At 43.3% G+C, this 19,589-nt stretch overlaps 1 protein-coding gene across 1 annotated transcript; it reads right to left on the bottom strand.

Annotated features, from left to right (window-relative positions):
* Positions 1-2,149: 2,149 nt before the first annotated feature.
* LOC149981249 (uncharacterized) lies at positions 2,150-9,258 on the bottom strand. Its single transcript, XM_090185806.1, has 9 exons — positions 9,156-9,258; positions 8,165-8,302; positions 7,364-7,501; positions 6,549-6,695; positions 6,125-6,262; positions 5,306-5,452; positions 4,864-5,007; positions 4,049-4,195; positions 2,150-2,256 (listed from the first exon to the last, which is right to left on the bottom strand). The coding sequence occupies exons 1-9, from the start codon at positions 9,256-9,258 to the stop codon at positions 2,150-2,152; spliced, it is 1,209 nt and encodes a 402-aa protein (XP_090041932.1).
* Positions 9,259-19,589: the final 10,331 nt, after the last annotated feature.

Genomic DNA, 19,589 nt, shown 5'->3' with positions numbered 1-19,589 from the left:
TAACCTCACAGTCCAATCCCCCCACCCCCCCTTTGCTAATTTCACCACCAGCAAAGCATTAAAAAATAATCTCACCCATCTACCCACAATATCTCATAATGACAGTGAAAACATGATTTTAGAAATGTTTGCTAATTTATTGAAAGTGAAATACAGAAATATCTCATTAACATACAGTACCAGTCAAAAGTTTGGACACACCTAGTCATTCCAGGTTTTTTTATTTATTTTTTTACTATTTTCTACATTGTGTAATAATAGTGAAGACATCAAAACTATGAAATAACACATATGGAATCATGTAGTAAAATAAAATTCATAAAATTCAAGATAGTTGGGAACAGATTTTCTATATCCCAATACCATGGCATCAGATTTATTGAAGTAATATACAAAGTAACAATTGAAGCATCAATCCTTTCTTTTCAATTTAAGCTATTATATAAGATTCCCGCTACAAAAAGAATGCTCAGTATATGGGGCATTGAACAAAATCAATAGAGTATCTATTTTGGTACTGTCCGTCGTTGGCTTGTTTTTGGAGTCAGGTTCAGGAATGGTTGTTAACATGGGTACCACTGGGCGCGCATTTGGGGGTTTTGCCCTAGCACTACACATCTGATTCAAATAACCAACTCATCATCAAGCTTTGATTATTTTCATCAGCTGTGTAGAGCTAGAGCAAAAACCAAAACGTGAACCCAGGAGGAGCCCCAGGACCGAGTTTGGGAAACCCTGCCCTATGGTACTGCCCAGGGACACAGTGATTTAATGCAAAGTGGTGGATTGTGGGCATGCGCCTCCCACGGAGGAACATGCAAATCTTCCACTGTTTGATGTCAGAGTAGCTCACCATTGCCCCAGGGGACATGCGGACTACCTCCAAATCATCTCGCATCTGACGCACCAGGGCTGTCCCCTTTGTGTGTCCAAGTTGTTTCCACCGAGATGGATGACGATATTCACGGTCACAACTCGACTCGGCGAGAGATAATATTTCAGAACCCTTCAACTGGGAACAGCTCGGCCATATTTCCGTCTCGTGTAGTCGTCTATCTAGCCAGCTGCATTGTGTAATCACATCGCAAATATTTCCTTCAGTCTTTGTTTCCTTGCTCTCGCCAATTTTCTATGAGCAATGATCAGTATGATTATGAGCATGGATCTTATCAATAAATAAAACGTACAACATCGTGAAGATTCACAACGAAAGCATGTGTTAAACTATATTATAAAGTGGGTGGTTCGTGCCCCGAATGCTGATTGGCTGACAGCCGTGGAATATTTTTTATTTTATTTTTATTTTACCTTTATTTAACCAGGCAAGTCAGTTAAGAACAAATTCTTATTTTCAATGACGGCCTGGGAACAGTGGGTTAACTGCCTGTTCAGGGGCAGAACGACAGATTTGTACCTTGTCAGCTCGGGGGTTTGAACTCGCAACCTTCCGGTTACTAGTCCAACGCTCTAACCACTAGGCTACCCTGCCGCCCCATATCAGGCCATATACCATGGGTATGACAAAACATTTATTTTTACAGCTTCAATTACGTTGGTAATCAGTTTATAATAGCAATAAGGAACCTCGGGGGTTTGTGGTAATGGCCAATATACCACAGCTAAGGGCTGTATGTCAAGGCACGTGCTAAGAACAGTCCTTAGCATGGTATATTGGCCGTATACCACACCTCCTTGTGCATTTTTGCTTAATTATAATGTTCTATAATAAGGTTGCACCATCACCTTCTGGTGTAAAAACCATGGAAATTAAAAACAAAACACTATGTTTAAACTGAGAACAGACATTGGTCTGAAGCCGGAAAATGAAGGATATTCACATGAGCACCACACAAGTATCAAATAACCCCCTAAAAAACCAAGCACAGGTGTTCAAAATCTTGTTTTATTCAAATTCAGCAGTCCACATGAGTTTGTCAATTCACATACTGCCGTTTGTCAATTCACATACTGCCCATGAAAATTGTCCAGTTTCCATAAAAGCTATGATCATTTTTCATATTTATTATTGCATAAAATCATCCGTTTTCATTGACATAATTGTACATGTAATGATTTGTATGTTCTACTTATTTCTTATAACTAATAAGAACTTCCAATAAAGCTTCAATGGCTCACTGCAGGCATAGAATCAACATATCCGGAAACACATCTGTTCCCCGGGGCACTGGCCATCTTTGTAACAGTACTCGGCACACATGTAGGTCCCGTTGGGCAGGACACAGCGACCGGGTTTCACTATGGTAACAAATTAAAAGTTGTCAGTTATACAGTAGAAACATAAGTGTAATAGGAATTTCCAAGATAACAATCGAGAAAAGCAGTCGCAGGTAAAGTCAATCAAATCTATCCATAATAAATCGATACATGTAAAATGTATATGTACAATGTATGTGCATGTACAGTGGGGAGAACAAGTATTTGATACACTGCCGATTTTGATTTGATACACTGCCCATATCCATGTAAAATGTACATGTAAAATGTATATACATGAATATACAGCAGAAAAGCTGTAAAACTCCAAAATATTTGTGTCCTCCAAAGAGGTGGATTGGTTAATATTAATTATTTTTTATTTAGAAAATAATTATATCCAGTTTATTACAAGCTGCAACAGGGAGACACTTCCAGCACAGAAGCATAGAAAATGTCTGACTGGCATCTTGGAGACATGCACTTTACATTCTAATCAGACAGCAACAAACGTTCTGTAAACACCAGCTCTAGAGGCTTGTAGGAAGTCAAAACAAACAGGCTGTCAGCTGCTACAGAATCACACAGTGTTCACAGAATGTCATCAATACAACATAACAGTGAATAATCAGTGTGTCCTCGGCCCTTGTACCTCAAGTCCGGCGTGAACCTCTATCAACAGATATGAGAACAATCCATAACATTCAGCATCAAGTCTAGTGACCATCAATCCACACCTTGAGTGTCACAAGTAGAACACTGGAAATCATCCGTACACTGATTCTTTCCATTGAGGTCTTACTATTACAATGAGTTGGAATTTTGTTGGTGTTCCTTGACAAATTGTCAGCTTAAAGTTCTGTGAATTGCTGTATCGTAAGAAACGTATGTTGCTACTCTTCTGAAGTCTCAGCCTGATATTCCCAAAATCCTTTTCCCTGAAATATTTTACTTTTATTTAACTAGGCAAGTCAGTTAAGAAAAAAAATCTTATTTTCAATGACGGCCTAGGAACAGTGGGTTAACTGCCTTGTTCTTAACGACAGATTTTTACCTTGTCAGCTCAGGGATTTGCTCTTGCAACCTTTCGGTTACTAGTCCGACGCTCTAACCACTAGGCTACCCTGCCGCCAACGGTCCACCAACCAAAGGACATCCAGCCAACATGACACAACTGTGAGAAGCATTGGAGTCAACATGGGCCAGCATCCCTATGGAACGCTTTAAACACCTTGTAGACCCCATGCCCTGATGAATTGAGGCTTTTCATAGGGCAAAAGGGGGTGCAACTCAAAAATATCTATGTGTATGAAATGTACGTTACAAGCCTCAGCTTGAGTAATACAGCAATAATGAATGCAGTGGATGGGTGTATCTGTCACTCTGGAACCATTCCTACCTGTGTCGGTGCAATGCAGTCATGCCCACATCCATTGTGGCAGCATTTTTCATTATTGGGGCAGTCACTGTCATTGGAGCATAACTCCGCACACATCCCCACGCCCCATCGTCTACGAGGGCACACTCCAGGCTTTGCTTTGGGACAACACAATTTGAGCAGACATGTCAGGGAACCCGACTTACCACAAAGAGACATGAACACGGACAAAATTGGACTGAACCATTTTCTGGAAATCAGTCATATTTGTGTGGAGATCGGTACGGTAAAGAGGAATTCGTATTTGTGAAAAGATTGCAGAGTATACCCCTAATATTTTTGTGTCTAATTAGTTTTGGAGACATTTGTCCCCCATCATCAATGTTTCCCCCATAACACCCATGAAAACACATGGCAGCCTTCTGAACACTGTTAGTAAACCAGTCAGGTTCTTACTGAAGTCAGGTGGGACACACAAGGCGTCAGAGTGAAAGACGCAGCATTTGTCATCTTTAGGACAGTCCTCATCGCGGACACATCCCTTGTGTGACGGCACGACATTCAGAAGCAGCGGACACTGACCTGCCTTCGGGGGGATCGGCACTGTGAGAGAGCAGGAGGAATTGGAAACAGTTGGACCGAACCATTTTCTGAAGATCTGTCATATTTGTGAGGAGATGGTTACGATAAATAGGCATTTGCATTTGTAGGAAGTCAAAACAGAAAGCGGTGACATTGTCAGCTGCTTCAGAATCACACAGTGTTCCACAATGTCATCAATACAATACAACAGTGAATAATCAGTGTGCCCTCGGTCCTTCTACTGGGACCTCCAGTCTGGCGTCAATCTCTGTCAACAGATATGAGAACAATCCATAAAATGTATCATCAAGTCTAGTGACCATCAACCCACACCTTGAATGTCACAAGAAGAACAATGGAAATCATGTGTATTACAGAAGCTCTGAACTAAACATTGTGTTGATCCCTCTAAATTAAATATGAGCTTTACTGGTCTTAAATGTCCCCATTACAAAATGTTTATGGTGTATATATATATATATATTTATATATAAAACTCTAAATACCTACATGGCTCTCAGAAATCTTCTTAATTGAGTGTCTCAGCTCTAAAGAGAGTGTATGTGAAATATATTGATCTATGTGTATGAAATGTACATTACAATCTCCAGCTTTCTTGTTTCCAGAGTAATGCAGCAATAATGAATGCAATAGATGGGTGTATCTGTCACTCTGGGACCATATCCTACCTGTGTACGGTGCAATGCAGCTATGCCCACATCCATTGTGGCAGCATTTTTCATCATTGGGGCAGTCACTGTCATTGGAACATAACTCTGCACACGTCCCTACGCCCCAGCCCCATCGTCTACGAGGGCACACTCCAGGCTTTGCTTTGGGACAACACAATTTGAGCAGACATGTCAGGGAAACCGACTTACCACAAAGAGACATGAACACGGACAAAATTGGACTGAACCATTTTCTGGAAATCAGTCATATTTGTGTGGAGATGGTTACGGTAAAGAGGAATTTGTATTTGTGAAAAGATTGCAGAGTATACCCCTAATATTTTTGTGTCGAATTAGTTTTGGAGACATTTGTCCCCCATCATCAATGTTTCCCCCATAACACCCATGAAAACGCATGGCAGCCTTCTGAACACTGTTAGTAAACCAGTCAGGTTCTTACTGAAGTCAGGTGGGACACACAAGGCGTCAGAGTGAAAGACGCAGCATTTGTCATCTTTAGGACAGTCCTCATCGCGGACACATCCCTTGTGTGACGGCACGACATTCAGAAGCAGCGGGCACTGACCTGCCTTCGGGGGGATCGGCACTGTGAGAGAGCAGGAGGAATAGGAAACAATTGGACCGAACCATTTTCTGAAGATCTGTCATATTTGTGAGGAGATGGTTGCGATAAATAGGCATTTGCATTTGTAGGAAGTCAAAACAGAAAGCGGTGACATTGTCAGCTGCTACAGAATCACACAGTGTTCCACAATGTCATCAATACAATACAACAGTGAATAATCAGTGTGTCCTCGGTCCTTCTACTGGGACCTCCAGTCTGGCGTCAATCACTATCAACAGATATGAGAACAATCTATAACATTCATCATGAAGTCTAGTGACCATCAACCCACACCTTGAATGTCACAAGAAGAACAATGGAAATCATGTGTATTACAGAAGCTCTATACTAAACATTGTGTTGATCCCTCTAAATTAAATATGAGCTTTACTGGTCTTAAATGTCCCCATTACAAAATGTTTATTTATGGTGTATATATATATATATATTTATATATAAAACTCTAAATACCTACATGGCTCTCAGAAATCTTCTTAATTGAGTGTCTCAGCTCTATAGAGAGTGTATGTGAAATATATTGATCTATGTGTATGAAATGTACATTACAATCTCCAGCTTTCTTGTTTCCAGAGTAATGCAGCAATAATGAATGCAATAGATGGGTGTATCTGTCACTCTGGGACCATATCCTACCTGTGTACGGTGCAATGCAGTCATGCCCACATCCATTGTGGCAGCATTTTTCATCATTGGGGCAGTCACTGTCATTGGAACATAACTCTGCACACGTCCCTACCCCCCATCGTCTACGAGGGCACACTCCAGGCTTTGCTTTGTGAGCACAATTTGAGCAGATGTCAGGGATCCCAAATTGCCACAAAGAGACATGAACATAGACACATTTGGACTGAACCATTTTCTGGAAATCAGTCATATTTGTGTGTAGATGGTTACGATAAATAGGAATTTGTATTTGTGAAAAGATTGCAGAGTATACCCTTAATATTTTTGTGTCTAATTAGTTTTGGAGACATTTGGCCACCATCATCAATGTTTTCCCCATAACACCCATGAAAACGCATGGCAGCCTTCTGAACACTGTTAGTAAACTTCTTACTGAAGTCAGGTGGGACACACAAGGCGCCAGTGTCAAAGATGCAGCATTTGTCATCTTTAGGACATTCCTCATCGCGGACACATCCCTTGTGTGACGGCACGACATTCAGAAGCAGCGGGCACTGACCTGCCTTCGGGGGGATCGGCACTGTGAGAGAGCAGGAGGAATAGGAAACAATTGGACCGAACCATTTTCTGAAAATCTGTCATATTTGTGAGGAGATGGTTACGATAAATAGGCATTTGCATTTGTAGGAAGTCAAAACAGAAAGCGGTGACATTGTCAGCTGCTTCAGAATCACACAGTGTTCCACAATGTCATCAATACAATACAACAGTGAATAATCAGTGTGTCCTCGGTCCTTCTACTGGGACCTCCAGTCTGGCGTCAATCACTATCAACAGATATGAGAACAATCCATAACATTCATCATCAAGTCTAGTGACCATCAACCCACACCTTGAATGTCACAAGAGGAACAATGGAAATCATGTGTATTACAGAAGCTCTATACTAAACATTGTGTTGATCACTCTAAATTAAATATGAGCTTTACTGGTCTTAAATGTCCCCATTACAAAATGTTTATGGTGTATATATATATATATATTTATATATAAAACTCTAAATACCTACATGGCTCTCAGAAATCTTCTTAATTGAGTGTCTCAGCTCTAAAGAGAGTGTATGTGAAATATATTGATCTATGTGTATGAAATGTACATTACAATCTCCAGCTTTCTTGTTTCCAGAGTAATGCAGCAATAATGAATGCAATAGATGGGTGTATCTGTCACTCTGGGACCATATCCTACCTGTGTACGGTGCAATGCAGTTATGCCCACATCCATTGTGGCAGCATTTTTCATCATTGGGGCAGTCACTGTCATTGGAACATAACTCTGCACACGTCCCTACGCCCCATGGTCTACGAGGGCACACTCCAGGCTTTGCTTTGGGACAACACAATTTGAGCAGACATGTCAGGGACACGACTTACCACAACACATGAACATGGACACAATTACACTGAACCATTTTCTGAAAATATGTCATATTTGTGTGGAGATCGTTACGATAAATGTTAGCTGCTACAGAATCACACAGTGGTCACAGAATGTCATCAGTACAATACAACAGTGAATAATCAGTGTGTCCTCGGTCCTTCTACTGGGACTTCCAGTCTGGCGTCAATCACTATCAACAGATATGAGAACAATCCATAACATTCAGCATCAAGTCTAGTGACCATCAACCCACATCTTGAATGTCACAACTAGTATACTGGAACCATTGTGTATAACATAAACTGTATACGCTAAATGTTTTGTTGATCACTCTCAATTAAATATGATCTTTAGCGATCCTACATTTCCCCATTACAAATAGGTTTATGGTAGCAACTTGTCAGCCTACACTGACTCTTCCCAATGAAGTCTTTCTATTATGTGACTTCTTAATTGAGTTTCTCAGCTCTATAGAGAGTGTAAGTGAAATATATTGATCTATGTGTATGAAATGTACATTACAATCTCCAGCTTTCTTGTTTCCAGAGTATTGCAGCAATAATGAATGCAATAGATGGGTGTATCTGTCACTCTGGGACCATATCTTACCTGTGTTAGGTGCAATGCAGTCATGCCCACATCCATTGTGGCAGCATTTTTCATCATTGGGGCAGTCACTGTCATTGGAACATAACTCTGCACATATCCCCGTGCCCCATCGTCTACGAGGGCACACTCCAGGCTTTGCTTTGGGTCAACACAATTTGAGCAGATGTCAGGGAACCCAACTTGCCACAAAGAGACATGAACATAGACACATTTGGACTGAACCAATTCATGAAAATCTGTCATATTTGTGTCGAGATGGATTTGACAAATATGCATTTGCATCTCTGGAAAGTTTGTAGGTCATACTCCAAGTAATTTATTGTCTAATTAATAGTTTTGGAGACATTTGTCCCCCATCATCAATGTTTCCCCCATAACACCCATGAAAATGCATGACAGCCTTCTGAACACTCACAATCTATTGGTTCAAATAAGTAGGTTGAAAACATTGTATGTTAACTAAAAAGGGCTGTGCAGCTAGTTACACACAGACACACAAACAGTGCTATTAAGATGCAGAAATAATCATTTCTAGTTAAATGAACATATGAGACAAATTGACAAACACATATGTTGACTGAATTTTTGCATTCGTTTTCTCAAGTTGGAGCTAAGTTTGGGCCAACTAAAAATGTTAAGTTCAGGTAACACTTTTATCTAGAAGTTGAATAAACTGAAAAAGGCTTTGGAACCACTTACTTCATAATAATTAGTTGAAACAACTAGAATTTATTTGACAGTGTATGCGTAAGATGGCCAAGGGTAGCCTGGATTGTTTCAAAGTCATAATGGCTGGCTTGTATTTCTTTGTAAGGTTGCAACAAAATAGGTTGCAAAGGGGCTATGCACAATTATAGGCTATTGTTTATAACCAATTAGGTAGACTATAACACCTAAGTCAAGTGTAGCAGACTTCTTAAAATAAATCATCAAATTGTCACAGTTTGTTTCATGACAAATAATGCAAAGTAGACTAATTAGAACAACTCACCTGTAGATGTGCCTCCCGTTTCTGCGGCAGAGACTATTTTCAAATCTACAAATGCCAACAGAAAAAGAACCAAAGCACAACGCGCTGACAAATTCATGTCCATGCTGACTTCAAGACTGTTAGAGCAAATGCAGTCCAAATCAATTTAATAGAAGAGGAGGAGACCATAATATGTATTAACCTTAGATGACTAAGAGGGGGGCGCTGCTTTGAAGCCATCGCACAGCCATTTTGGTACTCCTCCTTCATTGTAAAAAAAAAAAGCTATAGAAATGCATTTATTAATGTCTACATTTGTTTTTTGACAAATATATTCTATTACAGACACCTTAATGCATACATGCAAATTATATTAATTTAACTGAACATGTACATTTTATATTTTGAGAGTGTTAATGTTACTGCCCCCACCACAACAAAGAATTACTTAAATACATGAAATTGTGTCCTTGAAACATTTTATTCATTTATTCAATTCCATTCATTCCTATGGAGGACTGCTCTTTCTGGGATGTGCCAGTGTGGCGGCCTGTGGCTTCAAAGCCTCTCATTGGCCATTACAAAGCATCAGCAATCCAGGGTTTATACACATCATTGAGAGACCATAGAAAAGATGAATGCACAAGGAACAATGCATCTGCAGGGTCCCTATGCCCATCAATTTACATTCCGAGTTCGGATCCGAACACTTGCTTAGGTCACATGTAATGAGAATAATTAAAGAGGATATATGGAACTTGTGCCTCTGGGGGTGTTCTTGATCCAAAAGTGGTCCCCCAAATGGACAGTAATATTGTCCAGAAATTAAGTCAAAATTTGATGTAAACAATTCACAACTAAACGTCAATAGTGTGTCTTCAACTGAGTTTGTAGTTCAATGACTGAATGCATTTCTGTTAAACTGCAGGTGAAAATCCACAATGTATAATGATTAATAACGAAATGTTTCAAAGTACAGTATGTGGAGAGCTATAACACTGTTGATGGGTTGATTTTTGGGCAACTGTTGGGCTTTCATCTTAAGAAATGTCCCAAAATAACTTTTTTAATTTCTATCAAATATGTTCTCTCTCATCTGTCTTGTTCATGATGGGCAGACCTATACGCTTTTATCATTTTCTTACAGAGGACAACTATTTGGAGGACTTACATTATTCTCTCACAATAACGTTGTAGGACTATACACATCACATTCTATATGACTGACTGTTAACCTGTCTCCTACCCTTCATTTACACTGATTGAAGTGGTTTTAACAGGTGAAATTAATAAGGGATTGCAGCTTCACCTGGTCAGTCTATATCAGTCTATGTTCATAATATTTTGTACAGTCAGTCTATAACATGTTGTGGTTGACAAAGTGATTAGCCATTTGATTCACTGTTCAGGAGTCTTATGGCTTGGGGTAGAAGCTATTTAAACTGACTTGGCGCTCCGGTACTGCTTGCTGTGCGGTAGCAGAGAGAACAGTCTATGACTAGGGTGGCTGGAGTCTTTGACCATTTTTAGGGCCTTCCTCTGACACCGCGTGGTATAGAGGTCCTTGGTGGCAGGAAGATTGTCCCCGGTGATGTTCTGGGCCGTAAGCACTATCCTCTGTAGTGCCTTGCAGGTAGAGGCCAAGTAGTTGCCATACCAGGTAGTGATACCAACCCGTCAGGATGGTGCAGCTGTAAAATCTTTTGAGGATCTGAGGACCCATGCCAAATCTTTTCAGACTACTGAGCGGGAAAAAGTTTTGTTGTGCCCTCTTCACAACTGTCTTGGTGTGCTTGGACCATGTTAGTTTGTTGGTGATGTGGACGCCAAGGATCTTGAATCCTGCTCCACTACAGCTCCGTCAATGAGAATGGGGCGTGCTCGGTCCTCCTTTTCCTGCAGTCCACAATCATCTCCTTTGTCTTGATCACGTTGAGTGGGTGTTGTTGTCCTTGCACCACACGGTCAGGTCTCTGACCTCCTCACTATAGGCATAATAAATACTAAATACTTTCTAAACAATAAGCACACGATATTCCGAAACGGTCACGCTGTTGTGATACTGTGATGAGTAACTTCAGACAAACTCTATGTTGAGTAACATAATGTTTTTAGTCCATAAATGCTTTTCTCAATTACATAAATGCTTCAAAATTCGCAAAAAGTGACATTAGCTGATGAAGATGATCTCATAGAACAAAACGTATAAGATCTCCCAAACCTGTCTTCACCACAAAACGTATTTTCAGCGTTTATCCAAAAACCCTACAAAAACTCAATACATTTTCCCATAGGCTTTGTTCAAAGAACCATGATGGAGTTAGTCCCTACAAAGAGACATCATTACTATTGCTCTCTATACATGTTAGCAATTGGGAGTCTCCAACCCATGCAAAAGTAACCTCACAGTCCAATCCCCCCACCCCCCCTTTGCTAATTTCACCACCAGCAAAGCATTAAAAAATAATCTCACCCATCTACCCACAATATCTCATAATGACAGTGAAAACATGATTTTAGAAATGTTTGCTAATTTATTGAAAGTGAAATACAGAAATATCTCATTTACATACAGTACCAGTCAAAAGTTTGGACACACCTAGTCATTCCAGGTTTTTTTATTTATTTTTTTACTATTTTCTACATTGTGTAATAATAGTGAAGACATCAAAACTATGAAATAACACATATGGAATCATGTAGTAAAATAAAATTCATAAAATTCAAGATAGTTGGGAACAGATTTTCTATATCCCAATACCATGGCATCAGATTTATTGAAGTAATATACAAAGTAACAATTGAAGCATCAATCCTTTCTTTTCAATTTAAGCTATTATATAAGATTCCCGCTACAAAAAGAATGCTCAGTATATGGGGCATTGAACAAAATCAATAGAGTATCTATTTTGGTACTGTCCGTCGTTGGCTTGTTTTTGGAGTCAGGTTCAGGAATGGTTGTTAACATGGGTACCACTGGGCGCGCATTTGGGGGTTTTGCCCTAGCACTACACATCTGATTCAAATAACCAACTCATCATCAAGCTTTGATTATTTTCATCAGCTGTGTAGAGCTAGAGCAAAAACCAAAACGTGAACCCAGGAGGAGCCCCAGGACCGAGTTTGGGAAACCCTGCCCTATGGTACTGCCCAGGGACACAGTGATTTAATGCAAAGTGGTGGATTGTGGGCATGCGCCTGCCACGGAGGAACATGCAAATCTTCCACTGTTTGATGTCAGAGTAGCTCACCATTGCCCCAGGGGACATGCGGACTACCTCCAAATCATCTCGCATCTGACGCATCAGGGCTGTCCCCTTTGTGTGTCCAAGTTGTTTCCACCGAGATGGATGACGATATTCACGGTCACAACTCGACTCGGCGAGAGATAATATTTCAGAACCCTTCAACTGGGAACAGCTCGGCCATATTTCCGTCTCGTGTAGTCGTCTATCTAGCCAGCTGCATTGTGTAATCACATCGCAAATATTTGCTTCAGTCTTTGTTTCCTTGCTCTCGCCAATTTTCTATGAGCAATGATCAGTATGATTATGAGCATGGATCTTATCAATAAATAAAACGTACAACATCGTGAAGATTCACAACGAAAGCATGTGTTAAACTATATTATAAAGTGGGTGGTTCGTGCCCCGAATGCTGATTGGCTGACAGCCGTGGAATATCAGGCCATATACCATGGGTATGACAAAACATTTATTTTTACAGCTTCAATTACGTTGGTAATCAGTTTATAATAGCAATAAGGAACCTCGGGGGTTTGTGGTAATGGCCAATATACCACAGCTAAGGGCTGTATGTCAAGGCACGTGCTAAGAACAGTCCTTAGCATGGTATATTGGCCGTATACCACACCTCCTTGTGCATTTTTGCTTAATTATAATGTTCTATAATAAGGTTGCACCATCACCTTCTGGTGTAAAAACCATGGAAATTAAAAACAAAACACTATGTTTAAACTGAGAACAGACATTGGTCTGAAGCCGGAAAATGAAGGATATTCACATGAGCACCACACAAGTATCAAATAACCCCCTAAAAAACCAAGCACAGGTGTTCAAAATCTTGTTTTATTCAAATTCAGCAGTCCACATGAGTTTGTCAATTCACATACTGCCGTTTGTCAATTCACATACTGCCCATGAAAATTGTCCAGTTTCCATAAAAGCTATGATCATTTTTCATATTTATTATTGCATAAAATCATCCGTTTTCATAGACATAATTGTACATGTAATGATTTGTATGTTCTACTTATTTCTTATAACTAATAAGAACTTCCAATAAAGCTTCAATGGCTCACTGCAGGCATAGAATCAACATATCCGGAAACACATCTGTTCCCCGGGGCACTGGCCATCTTTGTAACAGTACTCGGCACACATGTAGGTCCCGTTGGGCAGGACACAGCGACCGGGTTTCACTATGGTAACAAATTAAAAGTTGTCAGTTATACAGTAGAAACATAAGTGTAATAGGAATTTCCAGGATAACAATCGAGAAAAGCAGTCGCAGGTAAAGTCAATCAAATCTATCCATAATAAATCGATACATGTAAAATGTATATGTACTGTCACGTTCTGACCTGTATTTCTGTTGTTTTGTATTTATTTAGTATGGTCAGGGCGTGAGTTGGGTGGGCAGTCTGTTTGTTTTTCTATGTTTTGGGGCAGTTCTATGTTTTCGGCCTAGTATGGTTCTCAATCAGAGGCAGGTGTCATTAGTTGTCTCTGATTGAGAATCATACTTAGGTAGCCTGGGTTGCACTGTTTGTTTGTGGGTGATTGTCTATGTTAGTGGCTTGTGTCAGCACAGGTCTCATTTTGTAGCTTCACGGTCGTATTTGGTTTATTGTTTTCGTTACTCTTTTGCATAGTGTTCAGTCTTTCTTTATTAAAGATTCACCATGGACACTTACCACGCCGCATATTGGTCCTCTGATCCTTCTCGCCTCTCCTCTTCAGACGAAGAGGAGGACGACCGTGACAGAATCACCCACCAACCAAGGACCAAGCGGCGTGGTAGAGGACAGCGACGACAGCAGCAGCAGCAACAACAGCGGCCGGTATCACAGGACTCCTGGACATGGGAGGAGATACTGAACGGAGAGGGACCCTGGGCACAGGCTGGGGAATATCGCCGCCCCAAAGCAGAGCTGGAGGCAGCGAAAGCTGAGCGGCGGCGATATGAGGAGGCAGCACGGCAGCGCGACAGGTACGAGAGACAGCCCCAAACATTTTTTGGGGGGGGGGCACACGAGGGGTGGAGCTAAGCCAGGTAGCAGACCTGCGCTCACTCCTCGTGCTTATTATAAGCAGCGAGATACTGGGCAGGCACCGTGTTATGCGGTTAAGCGCACGGTGTCGCCAGTACGTGCCCATAGCCCGGTGCGCTATGGGACAGCCCCCCGAGAGTGTCATGCGAGTGCGGGCATCGAGCCAGGGCGTATGGTGCCTGCTCAGCGGGTCTGGTCGCCGGTACGCAGTTTTGGCCCAGGGTATCCTGCGCCGGCTCTGCGTGCTGTGTCTCCGGGGCGCTGGGAGGGTGCAGTGCGTCCTCTGCCCGCGCTCCGCTCGTGCCGGGCGAATGTGGGAATGGAGCCGAAGGGAGAGGTGCGTGTAGTAAGCACTAGATCTCCCGTGCTTACCCACAGCCCGGTTCAACCTGTGCCTGCACTCTGGACGGTCCGGGCTAGAGTGGTTATCCAGCCTGGGGAAGTGGTGCCAAGGTTGCGCACCAGAGCTCCAGTGCTCCCCCACAGCCCGGTCTTTCAGGTGCCTCCTCTTAACCCCAAGCCTCCTGAAGGTCTTCCCAGCCTGGTGGTTCCTGTGGCAGCCCCACGCACCAGGCTGTCTCTCTGTCTCCTCCCTGCAGGTGGTCCTGTCTGTCCGGCGCCTCTGCCGGAGTCTCCCGCCTGTCCGGCGCCTCTGCCGGAGTCTCCCGCCTGTCCGGCGCCTCTGCCGGAGCCCCCCGCCTGTCCGGCGCCTCTGCCGGAGCCCCCCGCCTGTCCGGCGCCTCTGCCGGAGCCCCCCGCCTGTCCGGCGCCTCTGCCGGAGTCTCCCGCCTGTCCGGCGCCTCTGCCGGAGTCTCCCGCCTGTCCGGCGCCTCTGCCGGAGTCTCCCGCCTGTCCGGCGCCTCTGCCGGAGTCTCCCGCCTGTCCGGCGCCTCTGCCGGAGTCTCCCGCCTGTCCGGCGCCTCTGCCGGAGTCTCCCGCCTGTCCGGCGCCTCTGCCGGAGTCTCCCGCCTGTCCGGCGCCTCTGCCGGAGTCTCCCGCCTGTCCGGCGCCTCTGCCGGAGTCTCCCGCCTGTCCGGCGCCTCTGCCGGAGTCTCCCGCCTGTCCGGCGCCTCTGCCGGAGTCTCCCGCCTGTCCGGCGCCTCTGCCGGAGCCTCCCGCCTGTCCGGCGCCTCTGCCGGAGTCTCCCGCCTGTCCGGCGCCTCTGCCGGAGCCTCCCGCCTGTCCGGCGCCTCTGCCGGAGCCTCCCGCCTGTCCGGCGCCTCTGCCGGAGCCTCCCGCCTGTCCGGCGCCTCTGCCGGAGCCTCCCGCCTGTCCGGCGCCTCTGCCGGAGCCTCCCGCCTGTCCGGCGCCTCTGCCGGAGTCTCCCGCCTGTCCGGCGCCTCTGCCGGAGTCTCCCGCCTGTCCGGCGCCTCTGCCGGAGCCCCCCGCCTGTCCGGCGCCTCTGCCGGAGCCCCCCGCCTGTCCGGCGCCTCTGCCGGAGCCCCCCGCCTGTCCGGCGCCTCTGCCGGAGCCCCCCGCCTGTCCGGCGCCGCTGCCGGAGCCCCTCTGCCCAGAGCTGCTGCCGCCCCTCTGTCCCGAGCAGCTGCCCCTCTGTCCCGAGCAGCTGTCCCTCTGTCCCGAGCTGCCCCTCTGTCCCGAGCAGCTGTCCCTCTGTCCCGAGCTGCCCCTCTGTCCAGTGGGGTCATTGAGAGGGGTGGTCATGCTGAGAAAGCCACGGAGGCGGACAATAAGGCGGACTAAGACAATGATGAGGTGGGGTCCGCGTCCCGCGCCAGAGCCGCCACCGCGGACAGACGCCCACCCAGACCCTCCCCTATAGGTCAAGGTTTTGCGGCCGGAGTCCGCACCTTTGGGGGGGGGTACTGTCACGTTCTGACCTGTATTTCTGTTGTTTTGTATTTATTTAGTATGGTCAGGGCGTGAGTTGGGTGGGCAGTCTGTTTGTTTTTCTATGTTTTGGGGCAGTTCTATGTTTTCGGCCTAGTATGGTTCTCAATCAGAGGCAGGTGTCATTAGTTGTCTCTGATTGAGAATCATACTTAGGTAGCCTGGGTTGCACTGTTTGTTTGTGGGTGATTGTCTATGTTAGTGGCTTGTGTCAGCACAGGTCTCATTTTGTAGCTTCACGGTCGTATTTGGTTTATTGTTTTCGTTACTCTTTTGCATAGTGTTCAGTCTTTCTTTATTAAAGATTCACCATGGACACTTACCACGCCGCATATTGGTCCTCTGATCCTTCTCGCCTCTCCTCTTCAGACGAAGAGGAGGACGACCGTGACATGTACAATGTATGTGCATGTACAGTGGGGAGAACAAGTATTTGATACACTGCCGATTTTGATTTGATACACTGCCCATATCCATGTAAAATGTACATGTAAAATGTATATACATGAATATACAGCAGAAAAGCTGTAAAACTCCAAAATATTTGTGTCCTCCAAAGAGGTGGATTGGTTAATATGAATTATTTTTTATTTAGAAAATAATTATATCCAGTTTATTACAAGCTGCAACAGGGAGACACTTCCAGCACAGAAGCATAGAAAATGTCTGACTGGCATCTTGGAGACATGCCCTTTACATTCTAATCAGACAGCAACAAACGTTCTGTAAACACCAGCTCTAGAGGCTTGTAGGAAGTCAAAACAAACAGGCTGTCAGCTGCTACAGAATCACACAGTGTTCACAGAATGTCATCAATACAACATAACAGTGAATAATCAGTGTGTCCTCGGCCCTTGTACCTCAAGTCCGGCGTTAATCTCTATCAACAGATATGAGAACAATCCATAACATTCAGCATCAAGTCTAGTGACCATCAATCCACACCTTGAGTGTCACAAGTAGAACACTGGAAATCATCCGTACACTGATTCTTTCCATTGAGGTCTTTTCCCTGAAATATTTTACTTTCATTTATCTAGGCAAGTCAGTTAAGAAAAAAAATCTTATTTTCAATGACGGCCTAGGAACAGTGGGTTAACTGCCTTGTTCTTAACGACAGATTTTTACCTTGTCAGCTCAGGGATTTGCTCTTGCAACCTTTCGGTTACTAGTCCGACGCTCTAACCACTAGGCTACCCTGCCGCCAACGGTCCACCAACCAAAGGACATCCAGCCAACATGACACAACTGTGAGAAGCATTGGAGTCAACATGGGCCAGCATCCCTATGGAACGCTTTAAACACCTTGTAGACCCCATGCCCTGATGAATTGAGGCTTTTCTTAGGGCAAAAAGGGGTGCAATTCAAAAATATCTATGTGTATGAAATGTACATTACAAGACTCAGCTTTCTTGTTTCCAGAGTAATGCAGCAATAATGAATGCAGTGGATGGGTGTATCTGTCACTCTGGAACCATTCCTACCTGTGTCGGTGCAATGCAGTCATGCCCACATCCATTGTGGCAGCATTTTTCATTATTGGGGCAGTCACTGTCATTGGAGCATAACTCCGCACACATCCCCACGCCCCATCGTCTACGAGGGCACACTCCAGGCTTTGCTTTGGGACAACACAATTTGAGCAGACATGTCAGGGAACCCGACTTACCACAAAGAGACATGAACACGGACAAAATTGGACTGAACCATTTTCTGGAAATCAGTCATATTTGTGTGGAGATGGTTACGATAAAAAGGAATTTGTATTTGTAGGAAGTCAAAACAGAAAGCGGTGACATTGTCAGCTGCTACAGAATCACACAGTGTTCCACAATGTCATCAATACAATACAACAGTGAATAATCAGTGTGTCCTCGGTCCTTCTACTGGGACCTCCAGTCTGGCGTCAATCACTATCAACAGATATGAGAACAATCCATAACATTTATCATCAAGTCTAGTGACCATCAACCCACACCTTGAATGTCACAAGAAGAACAATGGAAACCATGTGTATTACAGAAGCTCTGAACTAAACATTGTGTTGATCCCTCTAAATTAAATATGAGCTTTACTGGTCTTAAATGTCCCCATTACAAAATGTTTATGGTGTATATATATATATATATATTTATATATAAAACTCTAAATACCTACATGGCTCTCAGAAATCTTCTTAATTGAGTGTCTCAGCTCTAAAGAGAGTGTATGTGAAATATATTGATCTATGTGTATGAAATGTACATTACAATCTCCAGCTTTCTTGTTTCCAGAGTAATGCAGCAATAATGAATGCAATAGATGGGTGTATCTGTCACTCTGGGACCATATCCTACCTGTGTACGGTGCAATGCAGCTATGCCCACATCCATTGTGGCAGCATTTTTCATCATTGGGGCAGTCACTGTCATTGGAACATAACTCAGCACACGTCCCTACGCCCCATGGTCTACGAGGGCACACTCCAGGCTTTGCTTTGGGACAACACAATTTGAGCAGACATGTCAGGGAACCCGACTTACCACAAAGAGACATGAACACGGACAAAATTGGACTGAACCATTTTCTGGAAATCAGTCATATTTGTGTGTAGATGGTTACGGTAAGTTTGTAGGCCATACTCCAAGTAATTTTGTGTCTAATTAATAGTTTTGGAGACATTTGTCCCCCATCATCAATGTTTCCCCCATAACACCCATGAAAACGCATGACAGCCTTCTGAACACTCACAATCTATTGGTTCAAATAAGTAGGTTGAAAACATTGTATGTTAACTAAAATGGGCTGTGCAGCTAGTTACACACAGACACACAAACAGTGCTATTAAGATGCAGAAATAATCATTTCTAGTTAAATGAACATATGAGACAAATTGACAAACACATATGTTGACTGAATTTTTGCATACGTTTTCTCAAGTTGGAGCTAAGTTTGGGCCAACTAAAAATGTTAAGTTCAGGTAACACTTTTATCTAGAAGTTGAATAAACTGAAAAAGGCTTTGGAACCACTTACTTCATAATAATTAGTTGAAACAACTAGAATTTATTTGACAGTGTATGTGTAAAATGGACAAGGGTAGGCTGGATTGTTTCAAAGTCATAATGGCTGGCTTGTATTTCTTAGTAAGGTTGCAACAAAATAGGTTGCAAAGGGATTATGCACAATTATAGGCTATTGTTTATAACCAATTAGGTAGACTATAACACCTAAGTCAAGTGTAGCAGACTTCTTAAAATAAATCATCAAATTGTCACAGTTTGTTTCATGACAAATAATGCAAAGTAGACTAATTAGAACAACTCACCTGTAGAT

Source organism: Oncorhynchus mykiss, chromosome 9, assembly GCF_057628025.1.
Source record: "Oncorhynchus mykiss isolate SJ-2025 chromosome 9, ASM5762802v1, whole genome shotgun sequence".
NCBI classification, from domain to species: Eukaryota; Metazoa; Chordata; class Actinopteri; order Salmoniformes; family Salmonidae; genus Oncorhynchus; species Oncorhynchus mykiss.
The sequence above is the reverse complement of the archived record's forward strand: the minus strand, read 5'-3'. Positions and strand labels throughout refer to the sequence as shown.

Coding starts and splice junctions, on each gene's coding strand:
- LOC149981249 (XM_090185806.1), bottom strand. CDS start 9,258: ATGGACATGAATTTGTCAGCGCGTTGTGCTTTGGTTCTTTTTCTGTTG. Junction 7,502..8,164: donor CTGCATTGCACCTAACACAG/GTAAGATATGGT, acceptor GTTGTCCCAAAG/CAAAGCCTGGAGTGTGCCCT. Junction 6,263..6,548: donor GTGTGTCCCACCTGACTTCA/GTAAGAAGTTTA, acceptor GTGCTCACAAAG/CAAAGCCTGGAGTGTGCCCT.